Raw genomic sequence first — 19,542 nt, 5'->3', positions numbered from 1 at the left:
CGCTGGGTATATAAAGACATGATCAGTGTTGGATTTTCAGGTATTTGAGAAGGTTGTCCGTGGGACTACCAGTTTCAAAAATTTTCAAAGATTTTGGAAGTCCTGCAAAAAACTTGGTATTCCTTCCAAATTTTCCACCAAAATTGTTCACAGCATGCATGTGTTTACGTGATATATCCGAATTGTAACGACGCTACACGTGCGCCGCATACAAACAGTATTGTTTATGATATACAATGTAAATCCTACCAACTAGAATGATAAATAATTTATCGTTCAGGTAGGTAGGATTTAGATTGTTTACTACTGTACAGCTCACATGCGAACGTCCAGCAATGCATTTTCACTCGGCCTATAGACTGTCCGTGTCTGATCGACTGTTGTTACAACCAGGGTAGAAATTAAGATTTGGCTTTGGGGGCAATTTTGGAAAATGAAAAGTTAAAAACGACCCTCTTCATGAATTTACCAGGTTTTTTTTGTTAAGGTTTAGGGGTGCTCTTTTCTAAAATTCAACATGCTGTTTAAGGAAATGGTTGTAAGCATTTAATAGGATAAAGTAAGCACAATTTCCCTCTTCCTAGTGCTGCGACCTTAAAGCAAATTCATTAAAATTTTAATCGCAAAAATTTGCGATCGTTTAGCAAATAATGTCAAGACACCAAATATATAACGAAAAACCAACAACCTAGCAACTGAAATAGTAAACATGTAGAAACACATAGAAAACAACATGTGTGGATGAAATCACCACCAAATACGAAACCATTATATACTGCTGAAAAGTAATCAAAGTTAAAACCTTAAAATCCATTGCCACAGCAACGGTGTACGTAAAATACAACATTCCCTCTCTAAGACATAGCACATACCAGGCGCGGCGGAACGGAAAAATTATTGGGGGGGGGGGGCTAATGTGTGGAGACTATCTAAGCGGAGCGCCACCATCGGTTGGCGCGGAGCGTACAAGAAAATTTTGGGTTTTTTCAAACCCCCAGATGGCCGGAAACGGCACTTCCCGAGTGTTTTATGCTGCGAATACCTGGCCCTAAAATATGAGTCTCAAGCCTGCAATTTCTCAGATTGCACGTAAAGTCTGTAAAAACATTGTAATTTGTATATTCGATGGTGTTTTAAGAGAGTAGCTATTACTCGTAGTATACTCACAAAGACGTTTTTGAGTGTAATAAGGGCAGTGGCGGGGCTAGGGGTATTGGTCGGGGGGGGCAAGAATGGTCTATAGGGGCGCTTTCGACACTATCTAAGCGGAGCGCCACCACAGGTTGGCGCGGAGCGTACAGAAAATTTTTGAGTAAAGATACTCCCGAGATTGCAGGAAATGACCCTTTCCGGGGCCTTGCTAATTTGCAGATAAACGGAGAATAAATAGGTGTCGTCGCCATTTGGTCGGAAAATACACCGACAGAATATGACAAATGTCAATAGGTATATGAGAGCGCAATAAAATAGTCAAAAATCGCAAATAAGTAAAAAGTAGTGAAAAGCTGAAAAGGGCGTCAGCAGTCCATTTTACACCTATAGAGTATACGTGTGCATCGGACAGATCGACAAGTATGCATTGAAAAATGGGCAGATGTACGTTTCGGAGCCTTGGTTAATATTGGGGGGGCTAATCAAGCATTTGCCCCCTCAACTTTTTTATTGGGGGGGCTGAGCCCCCCAAGCCCCACCCCCGGTTCCGCCGCCACTGGCACATACCATCCAAACAACTGCCGATTTTCAGTAAATTGAAATTGTAAACAAAGCTACGCATTTTTTTTTTTTTTTTGCAAACCGATGGTTGTCTACATTTCCCATTGACTTAGTGTGGCTGTTAGGCTAACATGTGGTCGAAGGTTGCAGTATTTCACGGATATTTTAGTTCTAGCTAACTGCGTCACAATTTCAGTAGATAAGAGAGGTGCTTAGGCTAGATTTTCCCGTTGACTATGTGTGGTGTTCGGCTACCATGCGCGCGACGATAGCAGCAAGGAAAGTGTGTAAACAAAGCTACTCTACTAAAGTTTATTTGGGGGGCAAACCAAACCGATGGTTAGGCTACATTTCCCATGACTTAGTGTGATTGTTAGGCTAAAATGTGGTCGAAGATTGAAGTTTTTCATGGATATTTTTATTCTTTATTTGCGACACAACTGAGCGAATAAACAGATGGCTAGGTTAGATTTCCATGTTGACTCAGTGTGATGTTAGGCTACCATGTGGTCGGAGATTTGTGGGGATTTTTGGTTATTGCCGCTGGTACTGAAATTGCTTAGTGGAGGCCGTAATTTGCCAGTGACTGTGCGAGAAGTTTGCGGTGATTGTGCGCGACCCTCCCTCGTAATTTTTTAGACAACTAAGACATTCTTTTAAGTTTTTTGTTTGTCACAATTTGACTCTTCCACGGTAATTATTGTATAACAATTACATACAAAATATGTTTTGCATTAAGCATGTTAAATTTCAAGCACTTTTCAATGACATTTTCCAAAAATATAAGAAATCAAGTACTTTCAAGGCCTTGAAAACTGACCAATCAAATTCAAGCATCTTCAAGGTTTTCAAGCACCCGTACGAACCCTGATATTCATACCACACCAGCTGAATTTGACACTAGGCATTAATGAATATTCATACCACAACAGCTGACTTTGACACTAGGCATTAACGAATATTCATACACAACAGCTGACTTTGGCACTAGGCATTAATGAATATTCATACCACAACAGCTGACTTTGACACTAGGCATTAATGAATATTCATACCACAACAGGTGACTTTGACACTAGGCATTAATGAATATTCATACCACAACAGCTGACTTTGACACTAGGCATTAATGATTATTCACACCACAACAGCTGATTTTGACACCAGGCATTAATGAATATTCATACCACGACAGCTGACTTTCACAGTAGGCATTAATGAATATTCATACCACAACAGCTGACTTTGACACCAGGTGATAGAATACTACATATGGTAAGATGTGGAATGTTCATATCAACACTCACACCACATCAGCTAATTCTGACACCAGGTGGTAGTATGCGTTGATTGGAATAAGAATTACAATGTGTACTCACACCACACCAGAATAATCTTACACCAGGCAATAGTATATGATAGTCAGAATATGGAATGCCAAATTGCACTCACACCACTAAAGTTAATTCTTACACAAGGAGGTAGTAAGCTTAGATTAGATAAAGAATGGCAATCTATACCCACACCACACCAGTTAAATCTGACATCAGGCAGTTGCATGCTGCTGTCAGATATAGAATCCCAAATTACACTCACACAACTAAAGTTAATTCTTACACCAGTTGATAGTATGCTGCGTCAGATAAAAGTATGCCATCGCATACTCACACAACACAAACTATACCTGACATCAGGCAATCGTATACTAGATATAGAATGCCCAATGTACAGTATGCTCACACCATACCAGTTAATTCTGACATCATTAGGCAGAACAATCTGCTGTGGTTAGAATAAAGAATACCAAAGCGCACGCACATGACATAAACTAGATCAAACATCAGTTCATGATAGTGTTCACACTGTGCGTACATAGGTCAGGTAAAAGAAGTGAAACCAGTCATCCACATTATCATCAGCTATAATATATATTTATTTACCAGGAAACATTAATAGCAACAGAGAGATTATTTATGATACTCACACTACACCTGCTAAGTCAGAAATTAAGTTTCCCAGGCCAGCAGCTATAGAAAAAGAAAGTAAAATTCAGGAAATCCTTCATGAAGAAGAAGAAGTGATTACTTGATGTGTCACACAGTTCTATGTAGTACATACTTTAACCTTCTACAAAACGTCCTGTTACATAAGTTAAATCTACAATCTTTGGCTGTCTTGTTCAAACAATACATTAAATTACATTACGTGTACATAGTAGAATAGGCCCAGGATTTAGAGTCAGTGTTGAACTGTTAGTCACTTTCCAAACTTTAACATACTTTGCAAACCTGATTACAGAAAAAGAAACAAAATTAATTAATAAAAAATCACTTTGTAATTCTAGCAGTACATTTCACTGTTGTCTAATAAAAGCTGAAGCAAGTCTGGGAGAGCCACTTTTTATATCTGGCTCGGGTAATTACTGCCGACTTCCCCAAATCCGGTCAAGTCATTGACATGACATGCTCAAGTCATTTGACCTATGAAATTGATTGACTTGAGTTATGGACTCGTTACAACACTTTTCTCTTCCAGCAGACACAGGCTCACTATAAATTCTGAGAAGAGGTATAATTTCAGCTTCCTCCTTACAAACAAAATACTGGTTTACCAAAGTATAAACATTTGACCAGAGAATTCTTTTAAGTAACACTACTACTACAGGACACTATTTATGTCGGCGGAGAGCACGGCCGATTACCTTCCTATAAGGCCTTTGGCACCATATGTTGTCCCTCATAAACCCCTTCCCTCCCCCCACCCCTCCCCCAAACAGTTAAGCTTTGCAGTAACAGATTGTCTGAAAGTGTTCACGGCGGTCCATGACTGTGGCAGCCCCTTGATCTTGGAGGCACCTTGGTTTTTTTTTTTTTGGGGGGGGGGGGGTCCATTGACCATGCAGGCCACTAGGCAAATGCCTCATTTGCATATTGGATAATCTGGCACTAGCAGAGACTAACCCTAGTTCTTATGAATCTGATGACAGATTCAGCCAGGGAATCACTACTTTACCGCTTCCTAATTTACAATTTTTACAGAGCATATATTATATCCTTCTTGTCGCCTTTGTCACTGTTCAACAACTTGTAGTGGCATTGCTGCGGCCAAAGTTTAACCCTCATTCAAACACCACGGTTGCTATCAAAGACAAATGGATTGATTTTCAGTCAATTTCCTTTGAGCAGCTCCTCACCTGCTAGCGTTGATATTCCAAACAAAGCACCTAATCTCCAGTCGATGTAATCACCCTGTGGGATGGAGAAAAGCAAGTATCAGAAAAAGGAGCGAAACTGTAAAACAGAATTAATGAAATTTAAAGGAGACACAAAACCCAATTATCAATATTGATCTATTGATGATATAGAGATATCAATACTGATCTACTGATGATATAGAGATATCAATATTGATCTATTGATGATATAGAGATATCAATATTGATCTATTGATGATATAGAGATATCAATATTGATCTATTGATGATATAGAGATATCAATATTGATCTATTGATGATATAGAGATATCAATATTGATATATTGATGATATAGAGATATCAATATTGATATATTGATGATATAGAGATATCAATATTGATCTATTGATGATATAGAGATATCAATATTGATCTATTGATGATATAGAGATATCAATATTGATCTATTGATGATATAGAGATATCAATATTGATCTATTAATGATATAGAGATATCAATATTGATCTATTGATGATATAGAGATATCAATATTGATCTATTGATGATATACATGTCAGGTGGGAAGACTTGATCAAGTCTAAAGATGACATTATTGAGCCACATGTGCTTCAATTTGTGTTGTTTTACTTTATTCAAAATACGACAAAACAGTTCGCAAACTGCTTATCCATTAAAGAGCCTGTGTAAGAGAATGTGTAAATGTAAGAGGGCCTGACGTTTGGATCCTTGCATGATCTTCTAGGATCTTCAGAAGATCCTGCTAGGATGGAAACGTCAGGCCCACTTACTTTTACAAGTTTTTCTTGATTCTCTGCAATGTTTATATTCTACATCACCTAATTAATGATGGGATTACTGTTAACATTCCACTTTGAAAATGTGAGAAGAAAATCAAACATAGAAACTAAAAAGTTCCAGATCCCAGTGGCAGTATTAATTTCACAGATTTTACAAAATGACAGCCATCTTTTAAGGGTGTGAAGACTCGCGCAAAAAGAAACGTCTAATGCCGGTAATCTGACCTAGCTTCAAATGAGGTGTAACAGAAGTGTTAGACGCCACCATAGATCCCAGAAAATACACACACACAGCTTGCTACCGTTGGTAATTAGACACTAGTGTACAGACAGTACATACAGCTGCGGTCAATACCCACAGCACAGTGTACAAACAATACAGCGATGGACATCTCGGTTCCAGCTAAAGATAACAAGGTATCACGTTTCATTACTGCACTGTCTGCATTTTGTAGCGACACGAACAAAACATCACTTGCAAGCAACGGAAAGTTAACTTTTTCAGATGGTCGCACGCTGTTTGGGGCGAGTCTTCAATGCCTTTAAGTCCATTGCAATGCTAATTCAGCAGCAATGGTTAAAACAGATTTTACATATTAAGGAGAATTCCTTAGACAGAGCTCTACTTATGACTCACCGCTATGATCATAATGGCATTGTCCAGGAAGCCAAAACCAACGAAAGGAACAGCATTGTTAAGAGTGACTGAGGTCAAATGAAAAGAGATAAACATGTGATAGAGATGGTAAAGCATTCTAGCCAGAGTACACTGATGAAAGCCTGAATGATAGTCAAGACTTAAGACTTACACACCAGACTTCTATTTAATATGATATTTCTGAGAGTCATGGAAAAATCTTGCTGATGGACTTTGTCGCAAATCTTTCAAGAGAGAATGACCCAAACTCGATAAGGGTGACCATGTGGAATTTGTCCCATTATTGAAGGCAGACCATCAGGAGCCTATTTATATATGTCTATCTCACAGTATAAAAATTGTTTGTCCAGTAGCTCACATACTACCAGTTTTCTGCTGGTTAATTTCAGCCCAACCTAACATTATTGATGAACCTAGAGAGATAACACCTCTTATTTAAATGGTTTTTACGTACTGCATATCATCTCTTGTGGTTAGAGGCTGCTGGGAGTATGGGAGTAAATTCAATGCTACAGTATACAAAATGTACATTCCACTCAGTAACTGATGTGCAGTATATATAGGTAGTTCCAACAAATTTCTCTTGTTGGTCTCTCCTCTTTATCAAGAGGGGATCAAAGTTACAGGATTGTGGGTATATACAGCACAGCTCAGCCTACAGTGTTCGATAACTGCATAAATTAGTTGTTGGTTCAGTTAATCAAGGAAAAAGAAATAGATTAGATATTGGATGGAAAATTTGTATAGAGTGTGAAACATCATGCCTTGGGGTAGGCACAGATTATCAACACATAATCCATACAATACAGTAAATCTAAGTTCTACTTCTGATCAAAAAAAAAGAAGGAAGTTCTTGGAGACATAATTACCAAGTCTGAGTTGTGCACGAGATGGCGGTAGCAGCATATTCTGATCTGAAATGTTGAGAGAAAGTTACTGCCCATGATTATCAATCAAGGATTATAACAAAATCAGTGTTTCTGCCAAGAGCTCAAACCAACAAACTTCCCAAGACAAGGTTTCATTGCTTCTGATGCCACTGCCTTGTAAAGACTATCCACTAGGTTCCTTGTTACTGGATAGATCACTTTTTAACCTCCTTTTGCAAATTATATTGTATCATATAACTAGCGGCCTACGTTTCTGAAAATGCAATTTGGGCTAACTTTGCATTGCTATGGTAATATCATGAATTTTACATTGTGTAACATTGGCCTACTGTATATATACTATAGCATGGTGGGCTCATAATTGACGCACTTAAGTATTTGATCAACAATGTCTATCAAGGAAAAATCCAATCACTCAACTGTATGTGTTTTTCATGTGTGCTCCCTCAGAAATGTCATGATTTCAAAATATTTATTATTCTGTGCATATGCAACATACAATACTGAATACTGATTGCTATGCTCTGAGCCCCTAAGCTTAGGCAGGTCAAGTCCTAGAGAGTATAGTGGTATCATGCTGTGGTAATATTGGTTATTTTAGGGAGTAAGATTTCCAAATCCCAAAAATATGTGCAAAATTGGGGGGAGGGATGTTAAAAGCTTAAAAAACCACAAATTGATCAGCACATTGCTGAAATGGATTCAAACTCATAAAATATGTAACTCGGCTTTGCTGCAAAGAGTGTAAGTTGCCCGCTGTATCGTTGCCAGTAATATATGAAGGTGCGTCAATTACGAAGGTGCGTCAATTTATGAAGCCTTTACTATGCCTTGTAAGATCCCTGGATCTGTGTCAAATGTTCATAATAGGATTACCCAATAAATCTTGAATTGAGCTGACATGACGCAAAAAAATGCACTGGTCAGGCAGTGACACCTACCATCTTGATTTAGCTCTTGATTCAAAGTTTGTATCTCAGTCAACAGTAGAGCTCGCTGCTTGCTCCGAAGCTTCTTGACAAATTTCCTTGTTTTCTCGGGCGAGTTGAAAGTGTTCGGGTGAAGTTCAAACTCGGTACCATCTGAATGGGAATGATAACATCTGCATATCCTTCCATAAGCCTCTGGATAATTGACATTTACATTCTTTGAGAGGAGATGTCGCAAATTCAGCCTGTTCACTGTATTGTGTGGCATAAGTTTAAGAGTGGACCTTGACTGAGGAGCGTCACTGAGAACTCGAGGAGAACAGTTCCTATATTGTCCATCATTTCCAGGTCTGATTTGAGCATTTATAGCTCTAACACTAGTACCAGGACTAGTAGTAGTACTGGTAGGGATGTTAGTAGGCCTAGTGTGACTTAATGTAAAGTTAGACTTATAGTTATGGTCTCTGAATTGTGCTTGTACAATATGATAAACTGCAAATGTAGTTTCTGGAAGAACTTGACTTTTGCCAAAATCAACTCTTTTTGAAGAGAATAAATTTGTGATTCTACACGTAGTGGAAAAAGATTTGCAAGTGGTTGCAAAGCCATAGCAACCGGAATGGGTTATTTTGGCACTATGCCTAACGTTAGGCTTTACGTAGGATCCTAATGGAGATACCACCGACCGTTTCAATATGTCTGCATTTCCAGCTGCAACAAACCTTTGTCCGCCTGACTTAAAATTGCGTAGAAAATTAATAACCGAGCCGTGCCTCAACATCTCTATAATATCAGTAATTAAGTTAGTAAATATGAAACACGTTGGATAGTCGCTTAACCTAATTCTCTCTTGTCAGATCGCAGCTAGTAATATTGACCAACCCAGTTTATGGGCGCAACCATTTTGAATAGCTATTGAGCCAAGTATAATTCCAGCCGGGGATTCAAACAGGGCTTATCAGGACTGGCAGCACATAGTTCTATGTAAATACCTTAGTAATACAATACCAGGGAGTTTCCATAACAACTCCCTGGTAATACTAGATGACTGTACTGGACTGACGCAATTTACAGTTGTAGTGTTTATATCTTTGGTTAATCGGTTCGACTGCAAAGATTGTTTTGTAACTTATTTTCATTTCGTAAACAACAGCAGGTGTTTGTCGTTGATATTGTTGTTAGATCTAGTTGAGCGAAATTGTGTTTATACGTTACCCACATATTGCCTCATATACTAGGTCTAACGTATAGCCTAATTAAATTGAAATAAATACAAATTATTGCAATGTAGTATTTGATACCAATTTTTGTATTACTAAGTTTGAATCTCATTTGTTTATCGTTAGCTGATGAATATTTTTGTGTAATTAATTGAGCAAACTATTATTTAAATATCTCTGTTTGAAGTGCTTTCAAAATGTATATTTTATGTATGATGCTAATGTGATACATGTCATAATTTCAAGATATTTCCTGTCGTAAAGCTCAATTTACCAGTTTAAATAAAATTATATCTCTTTCCCCATTAAATATCAGTGTTAGTGAAGATGACGCATCGTGAAATAGCTCGAAGAAAGTAACTTTGAAAAAATATTATCATGTCGTTTTAGTTATGTACTTTTGATTTGGTTTGATTTTGAATATGTTTGGGGGTTGGAGTTTTTTCGGTCAAAATATTGTAAAAAGACAATTTTACCGGTGCCATGTGGCCGAGTGGATAAAGGCGGCATTTCTGAATGGACGGTTCCCGAAAGGTTGGCTGTGTTCGCGCAGCGATCTCTGAGTAGACGGTCTGTGTATCAACGACCATCTCCAAGTGGACGGCCCCTCACGTTAAACGGCGATATCAAAATGGACGGCTGCTTGATTTGAGCGGCGATCTCTAAGTGGACGGTTTCTGAGCGAACGACCATTTCTGAGTGGACGGAGCCTCACGTTGACCCTTTCCGCGTTCCATAATTAACAACATGCTGTAAGTTATAGTCCTTTTCAATTTCTATGGTTATCGTATAGTTATTTATTACGGCACATTGAATCCTCCTTACCCAAGATCAACTATCATTCCTTCCTTTTCTTCCGTTCTATCAGTTTTTCCACAGTGTCACCTGCAGTATGTGTTAGTCTGGGATAAATATCGGTCTTGGTTTAAATACAATATTACCAAGCTACTCGCTGATATATCGGTAAGATTTATAATTTGTTTACCGTGCATGTTTTGTTACTCTAACTATTGCTTTCTTATTGCCAATACTTCCATAGCCTACAGTTCTACATTTTCTTCCCGATGGAGTGCCTTGCAACTTATAGATATATCGTTTGCCCAAAGCGTTATAATGACTTTGTTTACTAAGTTTAAATCTTATGGCAACTGACTGTCTCTGTTTTTAGCAACTCTGATACATATTTGAATATAGCTATATAAGACAAAAAGTTTGTGAAGGGGAGTACAGGGCTTAAGTGATTTTAGTTCACTTATTATCTCAAGACTTTCTTTTCGATACATCACTCGATAGAATGGCGTAGCCAATAAAGGTGTAACGTCAATCTACGCTTCGGCGGATTGTGATTATTATTATTTAGATTTAGGTATATTTGGCATACTACTCCATCTGAGGTATACTTACAGGCGCATCGATATAGCCGGATCGGACCCATGGAACAATTATCATAGAGCGACCCTCTTTTAGGTCTCCCTTTTCACTGACACATTAAAGGCAGTGGTTATATATATATATATATATATATATATATATATATATATATATATATATATATATATATATATATATATATATATATATATATATATATATATATATGTAAAGCGGGAGGCCCGGGTTCGAACCCCGAAGGAGGCTGGAAGTTTTTTCATTGTTCTTGATTTTCCAACTCATTACGATTTCAATTCTATATATATATTCATTTGCCTTTGTCGTTTTATATATATATATATATATATATATATATATATATATATATATATAAAACGACAAAGGCAGATATTATGTATATGTATATATATATATATATATATATATATATATATATACATATATACATATATATATATATACATATACAGAATAATCATCATTTATAATAATAATAATTATCATTATCATCATCGTCATCGTTATAATTATTATTATTATTATTACTATTATTATTATTGTTTCTGTCTGTTCTGTTCGCAGATTAAATAACATGCTGAAGTATATTATTCTTTTCTGCATATCGGCTTCATTTCCTGGTAAGTTACTATACAATAGGATATAGGCCTAAGCGTCAATTTTCAATGGTTTCTCTGATTGATCAATCAATCAATAATTTATATAGTACCTAATATCCAAAGTCATGCAATGTTCAGCGCGCTAAGAGTCAAGAAAATACTCATGGGAACAAACAAGTCTTAAAGGATTGGTTCAGGTGTTTGACATGTCTATTTTGTACGAAAGAGCACAAAAAGACAAAAAGAACAGTGAAGAAACTACCATGATGGCATGCTCTGTTAAGGAGATATGACACTTTGAAGATATCAAAATTTCTTTGAAAACGACTGGTGTAGAAAGACTAACTGTGAGGGTGTGATGTCACATCCTCACTTCCTTAACATTTGTGAATATATTTCTTTAAAAAGAATTTACATTTTTTTGACACATTTGAAAATAATATAATCAAATGATCTTAAGATGTTTAATCTCAAATACTTCCTTTGGACAAATATGAGATCTCCTGATATATCTTTTGGTTGAGAGTCATGAAATCTCACAAAGTATTTAGAGAATAAAACAAAGACTTTTCAGGAATGTGAGGATGTGACGTCACAGCTAGTCAGATTTCAGCAGTTTCTACACAATTTGATAAAACTTTACACTTGAATATCTCTTTAACCGAAAAAGATATTTGAACAGTTTTTTCACCATTGTGTTTCTTTTATTATCCTCTTTCATATAACATAAACATGTATGACAACTGAACCAATCCTTTAAGTATTGACACTATAGGAGTTTTAACATCACTACAACGTTTTATCGTCAGTAGGAAGTTTGCTCCAAATTTCAGAACTTAGCATGCATAGACTGCGAATGTGTGACCTGATTAATTCTCTTTGGCTTCGGCTTTGAGTACAACGTTTCTTTATGCTGCCGTTTTAGACGAATTCAACTGTAATAGTAATTACCGAGGCTTTGTGATCCGCTATATAGTCATTGCCGACTTTGCAATCCCTCCCCCTCCCCTCCCCTCCCCTCTCCCTCCCCCTCCCCCTCAATCTGCAAGTTCGGTAAGAGTGATATCACTTTTTGTTTGGTTTCGGTAAACCATAAAGGAAAGCGGTGATCAATATTATTATTTTATTTGATTGTTTTGTAGTTCAGGGACTGGAATGCAATAATTGGATAAAAACAGAGTGTACCGCACACAATCAAAAGTACAATGACACTTGTACCAAGATAGCTGTGAACAACAACGTGACAACTCAAAAATGTGACCCACCAGATGACAAATGTGTTTTGATTGCAAGTAAATTCTCGTGTAAGTATATATTTATTACCTATACGGAATGAAGCAGAAGTGGACTATAGAGTTTTGATTGTAGGTCTACAGCATTACACCTCTTCCTACTTTCTGCAAACCCAATTGAAGTAACTGCAAAGAGAAAAGTGCCTTTCGAGAAGTTTATCTCTCTGGTCCAGGGTATAACGGCTACTGCATTAGCCTCGGCGGTGGGGGGGGGGGGGGGTTGAATCCTGGCCCCAAAATATCTGTCAGGCCCCTCGATCCCCTTCTCCTAAAAACTGTTGGAGAATATGTTCTTTACGTTTAGAAGTCATGTCTGCCCCCACCCCCTCGCTAGAAGGGTATTGGGTCCCCTAAAAAAAGAAGTCTAGCTATACGCCCATGGTTGATGCATAGGCTACATCACAGATAGGCTAAATCACATAGGCTATATCCGATAGGCTACAAATAGGCATACATCATAGGCATACATCTGCTTATAGCTAGCTACATCACAGGTATACTTGGTCCTACAGTAGCCTACTATTCACAATATCTCTAACTTGACCTTGTTTTTCTAGAATCCTTGAGAAGATATAATGTACCAGACTTTTCTTCAATTATTTTAACTAAAGCTCGAATCTTCCACCTAACTTTGTATAGGCTAAGCGATCGCCGAATCAAGGTGATCTCTGTTTGACACGTGACCACTTCTTTCAGATTAATCATGTAAACCCTCACACCCACACACACACAAGAGTCTCTTACACAATTGTATACTGTGTAAAAAACACGTATTGATTTAGAACAACTTTGCAGAGAATGTGTTCCTTATACATAGGGTCTTAAAAGTATCAAGAGATGAAACGTCCGGCATATGTCCGTTGTTATAAAAGAAAAATATTTCATTTACTCTTTATACCACATCCCATCAAGCTGTAAGGGTCTTGACATCTACAACAACCACATCAACTTGTTCTCATGTTACCAAACTCTTGATGATAATCTAACTTAGCAGCACTACATGTGTGCAGCAAAGTTTCTTCAGAATTTGATTTTCTGATTGGTCACCAGCCAAAAAAAAATTCTCCATTCTATATACTTTTTTAAGAAAAGTCACCCAGGAAAGAACAAGGGCATTCTATACATAGCCAGCTACCATTATCATACCTTACCTCTTCTTACAGTAAATCTGCCCGGCCAACAACTATCCTTCCCGCACTGCAGACAATTCATTCATTTTACATAACAAATAGCTATACTCTCTTTATCACAGTAATCCATGTTCCGTTAAAACTCCAAATCCTCAATATTAATGATATCGACAGTCATAAAACTGCAACCCTTCCGTTCCAGTTTTGCTATGGGGTCTATCTATAAATGTTTCAATTGAATTTTCTTCCAATCGTTACTCCGTCCGCAACCACAACACTAGATTTCAGCAACTCTCTCAGCATTCATTTAAATCGTGAATTCCACTCAGTGTTTTATCTGTTTCAAAGGTCCTAAGATCTGGAAGGCTCTTTGAGTGATCGTCTTAAGCATAGGTGTAGGAGCCTAATTTGATTGGGGGGGGGGGGGGGGGCTGTAACGAGTTGCCCGAAAAATATAACCAAAGTTTTTCGCGCGCTCCGCGCGCGTTCAACATGTTAAATGTGCATATCTTATAGGCATTCATCGGTTATTACATCACATGCCAATAACATATATACAATCATTTTCCGTCTTATTACCCTTCCATATTGGTTATAATAATATGGGGAAGTCGTTACAACAATAATGATAGTAATAAGTTTAACCATTGAAAAACACACTGCAAATTATTCTTCTTTCAGTAAGTGCTCGAAAAATTCTCAGCATATTGCCCGAATTTTCACGAAAAATTGTGGCTGGGAGGGCTGCAGCCCCCACCCCCGAACCCAACCCCCCCCCCGCCTCCTACACCTGTGGTTTTAAGTCTGTACATACCATTGCTAAGCTCATAACTTGTTACAATGCTCTTTTGCTAACGTTTCTCGTCTTTAAACCCGTCTCATGTATCTTAGTTCAATGTTCGTAGTGATCGGGTGCGTTGTGGGTGGGTGTGGGTGGGGGTCCTTTCTTTTCTAAGTGTGTCATTTTATAAGCTTCGGCGTCATTTGACTGCGTGTTCGCATAATTTTGATAACATTCTGGAAGAGCCTGCATCCCCGTTTATCTCATTCATATACTTCATAAGCCTAAGTTAACCGACGGTTACACTTTCGCTCTCCAGTTCAAGACGATTATTCGGTGCGATACATGTTCGCCTCCTGTGGCACTGGCTCTCTCAGCGGCTGCAACGATCGTGATGAATTGAAAGCCATCGACCCATCCTTAGCTCATTTTGACGATTTCCAAGGTCCCGGATTTAACTACGAGAGCCTTGACACGTGCGTCTGTCCGTCAGACTACTGTGTCACTATCGATCAACTCAGTGAATTTGAAGAGCAACTGTTCGGCAGTGGATCTAATTTTCGGCCATTTTTCAGTACAACGTTCGCTGGCCTTTTTATTTTATTGTACCTGCGATTTATGGGATAATTTTTTTTAATGTAATTTTTTCAAATGATACAAAGAGCCTATATATATATAAATATATATATATATATATATATATATATATATATATATATATATATATATAATATAATATAATATAATAACTATATATATATATTTATATATAACTATATATATATAACTAAATATATATAACTATATATATATAACTATATATATATATATATATATATATATTTATATATAGCCGAGTGGATAAAGGCAGTGGCATTTGAACCAATGAGGCTTAGCAATCGGGAGGTTCGGGTCATAGCCTGTAAGGTGGGTTTTTCGTCCAAGAGAAATCTACGGATTTCTCATCTGAAATGACTTTCTTAAATTAAAAATATTCCAAATTTGAGTTAAAATGTTCAATTGGAAGCCATCCGACGTGTAAGTTGTAATCTATTAGCCTTTGCGGGTTTCTCCCACATTTGTGGTCGCTTAAGTGTCGTAAAAATAATTTCTCATTATTATTGTACTATTATATTAATTGAAGGAACATTTTTGTAGTAGGTTATTAGATTTTTAATCGACTTTATTCTCGTCCCTATCATATACTCAGTCATAGTTATAATATGTGTCATAACCGACAATGTTAACACGTCACTACTCTGAGTGCAATCATTACCGTATTTAGTTTAGTGATTAGTTTCATAGTGTTTCAGTTTTTATTATTATGTATCGTTTATCTTGTTTTACAGTTTTTACTACACAAATATAAGTGAGAAATAAATACAGAAAGGCTGTGCCTGTTATTGCCTTATTTATGGATAACTGGTAGTCTAGCAGCGCATATCCGACGCGTAGTGAGGGCAGCACAATCTTCTTGTTTGTTGAATGACTGGAGTCATGTAAGTAGATATACAAGGATTACAATTCTGGAAACAGGATGGTTCGATGAGGGGGAGGGAAGGTTGGGTTAAGGCGAGGGAAGGTTGGTTGAGGGGGAGGGAAGGTTAGATGAGGGGGAGGGAAGGTTGAATGAGGGGGGTGGGAAGCTTGGATGAGAGGTAGGAATGGTTGGATGAGGGGGAGGGCAGGTTGGATAAGAGGGAGGGCAGGTTGGATGAGGGGGTGGGGGAAGGTTGGATGAGGGGGAGGGAAGGTTGGATGAGGGGGAGGGAAGGTTGGTTGAGGGGTGGAAAGGGGAAGGGAAGGTTGGATGAGGGGAGGGAAGGTTGGACGAGTAGTAGGGAAGATTGGATGAGGGGGAGGGAAGGTTGCATGAAGGGCAGGGAAGGTTGGATGAGGGGCATGAAGGTTGGATGAGCGGCAGGAAGGTTGGAGGTGGGGCAGGGAAGGTCGTTGCGAGGTTGATTCATGCAGGAGACAATAGTTTTATTTTTTAGATTATTTATAACATCTTGTGTCACATACACTATCTGTGTTTTTCTTGTCGTACTATAGAACATCAGAGATATTTATATATGGCGTACGTGTAAATAGCCTCGTGACGTTATTTTGTCATCACTATTTATAGTGTCGTGTTTGTATAAGCTGTAAAATGTTTTTGTTATTCTTTATATTGTGCTCATATGCCACAGAGGGAAATAATATTACTATACACAAAACCACACAACACACAACAAAAGAGTTCCCCTTTGATGAAATTCTAAATACAGAGAACCATAGGCGTAGGAGGCGGGGGGCTGGGGGGCTGCAGCCCCCCCCCAACCAAAATTTTTGGTGAAAATTCGGGCAATAGGCTGAGAATTTTTCGGGCAACTACTGAAAGAAGAAAAATTTGTTTTGTGTGTTTCAATTTTTTTGGTGAAAATTCGGGCAATATGATGAGAATTTTTCAGGCACCTACTGAAAGAAGAATAATTTGCAATTTGCTTTTCAATGGTTAAACTGATGTTATTATTATCGTAATTATTGTAACGACTTGCCAAATAATTATAACCAATATGGAAGCTGGTAATAACACGGAAAATATAACCAAAATTTTTGGCGCGCTCCGCACGCGTTCAACATCAAAATGTGCATGTCATATAGGCATTCATTCCTTTATATTCCAGGAATTGGTTCTTTTGTACAGTGCTCTTGAGCATGTTTATTTCATGATAACAGCACTTTATTTGGTACTTATTTCATATAAGATTCATATAGGATACGCCTAGGTTCATTACCCCCGTGATTCAGCATAACCCCCCCCCCCTCCCCCCTCAATTACCAATCGAACAGTAAACTTTGAATGTGTAATAGACGTATATACATTATGTATTCTGGACAATTAAAGACTGTCTTACAAGATTAACCAGTATAAGAAACTATTGAATACAACGTATGGAAGTTTCCATGCATGACGTAAATAATCTAGGGTGAACGCGGGGAAATACCTATCTAGTTATGTCATAATGGAAAAAACTCTGGAAATTATTAGAAATACGGATGTGTGTTATAATAACAACCTGAGTGAATACAAAACAAGCGCTGCACGGAAAAATAAATAAACATGTTTAATATGCCAATCATTACTTTGTAATTTTATTAGCCATTGTTGTTATTCATTGCATTTCTGAGTTTCCTTTTAACCACAATGGAAAACAATAGTTCAGTTTCCTTTTGATTTGTTATTATGACTGTTCTAAGAATTTCTTTTTGTTCTAGTTTTAAGGCTAAAAGAGCAACAAATTATTAAAGAAACAACCACCTTGACACAAAATCTTATAGTTGGAAAACCAAAGGGCATGATGTGTAAGCTACTAGAAAATTGCCTTTCTCATGTGTACATGTGGCTGTTAAGATGGCTCAGCGCATCCAGGATTGTTAAGAGGGGGAGGGGAGGGTGTGGCCCTGGAGTTGTTGAAGCCGAATCCTATGTTGAGGGTCTGTAGGCTCTATAACATTCGTTGGCTATCAGCCTACCATAAATGACATATAGCCTGTTCGGCTATCAGGCTACCATGCACCACATAAAGCCTGTTGGCTATCAGGTTACCATGCTTGACATATAGCCTGTTGGCTATCAGGATACCATAAATGACATATAGCCTGTTGGCTATCAGGATACCATGCATCACATAAAGCCTGTTGGCTATCAGGCTACCATAAATGTCATATAGCCTGTTGGCTATCAGGATACAATGCATCACATAAAGCCTGTTGGCTATCAGGTTACCATGCATGACATATAGCCTGTTGGCTATCAGGATACCATGCATGACATAAAGACTGTTGGCTATCAGGATACCATGCATGACATATAGCCTGTTCGGCTATCAGGCTACCAGGCAGCACATAAAGCCTGTTGGCTATCAGGTTACCATGCTTGACATATAGCCTGTTGGCTATCAGGCTACCATAAATGACATATAGCCTGTTGGCTATCAGGATACAATGCATCACATAAAGCCTGTTGGCTATCAGGCTACCATAGATGACATATAGCCTGTTGGCTATCAGGATACAATGCATCACATAAAGCCTGTTGGCTATCAGGCTACCATGCATGACATATAGCCTGTTGGCTATCAGGATACAATGCATCACATAAAGCCTGTTGGCTATCAGGCTACCATAAATGGCATATAGCCTGTTGGCTATCAGGATACAATGCATCACATAAAGCCTGTTGGCTATCAGCCTACCATGCATGACATATAGCCTGTTGGCTATCAGGATACAATGCATCACATAAAGCCTGTTGGCTATCAGGCTACCATAGATGACATATAGCCTGTTGGCTATCAGGCTACCATGCATTACATAAAGCCTGTTGGCTATCAGGCTACCATGCATCACATAAAGCCTGTTGGCTATCAGGCTACCATAAATGACATATAGCCTGTTGGCTATCAGGCTACCATGCGAAATGGTAGTTGGGCGAAATGGTTGTTGGGCGAAGTGACCAGCAAGCTATATATATATACATCGATGCATGTGTCAACGCCTATAATATGGCATACTCACATATACGTCAGCACGACGGAAGCTTGTAAAGAACATCATATTTATGACATTTTTGAGCAATGGGGTAGGGTGACCGTGATATGATATTTGAAACAATGAAGAGTTTTTCAGCATTTTCTTGGTTTTTGGACGGCAATATTCCGATGATAATTCAAATGTCCAATTCTATATAGCCCTGATCTTTTCAGGGTAGTTATCTTTTATGTGTTGGGCTTCTAGTGTATTTATAACTAGGTACTGGCCTGTTTCTTATAGTAGAGCCTGGGTTTGCTTGGAAAAACAATTAAAAATGTAGTATTTTCATACTTCTTGAATCAAACAAAGTTAAACCAAAATTTTGGAA

General features: G+C 37.9%; 2 protein-coding genes across 3 annotated transcripts in view; one reads left to right on the top strand and one right to left on the bottom strand.

Annotated features, from left to right (window-relative positions):
* Positions 1 to 19,542, bottom strand: part of LOC139974144 (transmembrane protein 65-like) — a 31,554-nt gene that overhangs the window by 6,751 nt on the left and 5,261 nt on the right. Inside the window, exons 1-5 of one of the 2 annotated variants that reach the window (XM_071981083.1) lie at positions 8,217 to 9,694; positions 7,255 to 7,299; positions 6,365 to 6,432; positions 4,907 to 4,961; positions 3,698 to 3,740 (exon numbers count right to left, since the gene is read on the bottom strand). In XM_071981083.1, the coding sequence (XP_071837184.1) occupies positions 3,698 to 3,740; positions 4,907 to 4,961; positions 6,365 to 6,432; positions 7,255 to 7,299; positions 8,217 to 8,985 (980 nt within the window). In that variant the 5' untranslated portion in view covers positions 8,986 to 9,694. Of the gene's footprint in view, positions 1 to 3,697; positions 3,741 to 4,906; positions 4,962 to 6,364; positions 6,433 to 7,254; positions 7,300 to 8,216; positions 9,695 to 19,542 lie in introns of those variants that run through there. The other variant, XM_071981084.1, reaches the window with a different exon arrangement.
* Positions 10,028 to 15,322, top strand: LOC139974150 (uncharacterized). The gene is made up of 5 exons (XM_071981095.1): positions 10,028 to 10,176; positions 10,293 to 10,387; positions 11,399 to 11,454; positions 12,576 to 12,737; positions 14,956 to 15,322. Exons 3-5 carry the CDS (start codon positions 11,409 to 11,411, stop codon positions 15,261 to 15,263), a joined length of 516 nt encoding a protein of 171 aa, XP_071837196.1. The 5' UTR covers positions 10,028 to 10,176; positions 10,293 to 10,387; positions 11,399 to 11,408; the 3' UTR covers positions 15,264 to 15,322.

The sequence above is a fragment of the Apostichopus japonicus genome, chromosome 9, assembly GCF_037975245.1.
Source record: "Apostichopus japonicus isolate 1M-3 chromosome 9, ASM3797524v1, whole genome shotgun sequence".
NCBI classification, from domain to species: domain Eukaryota; kingdom Metazoa; phylum Echinodermata; class Holothuroidea; order Aspidochirotida; family Stichopodidae; genus Apostichopus; species Apostichopus japonicus.
This window is presented reverse-complemented; position numbering and strand designations above follow the sequence as displayed.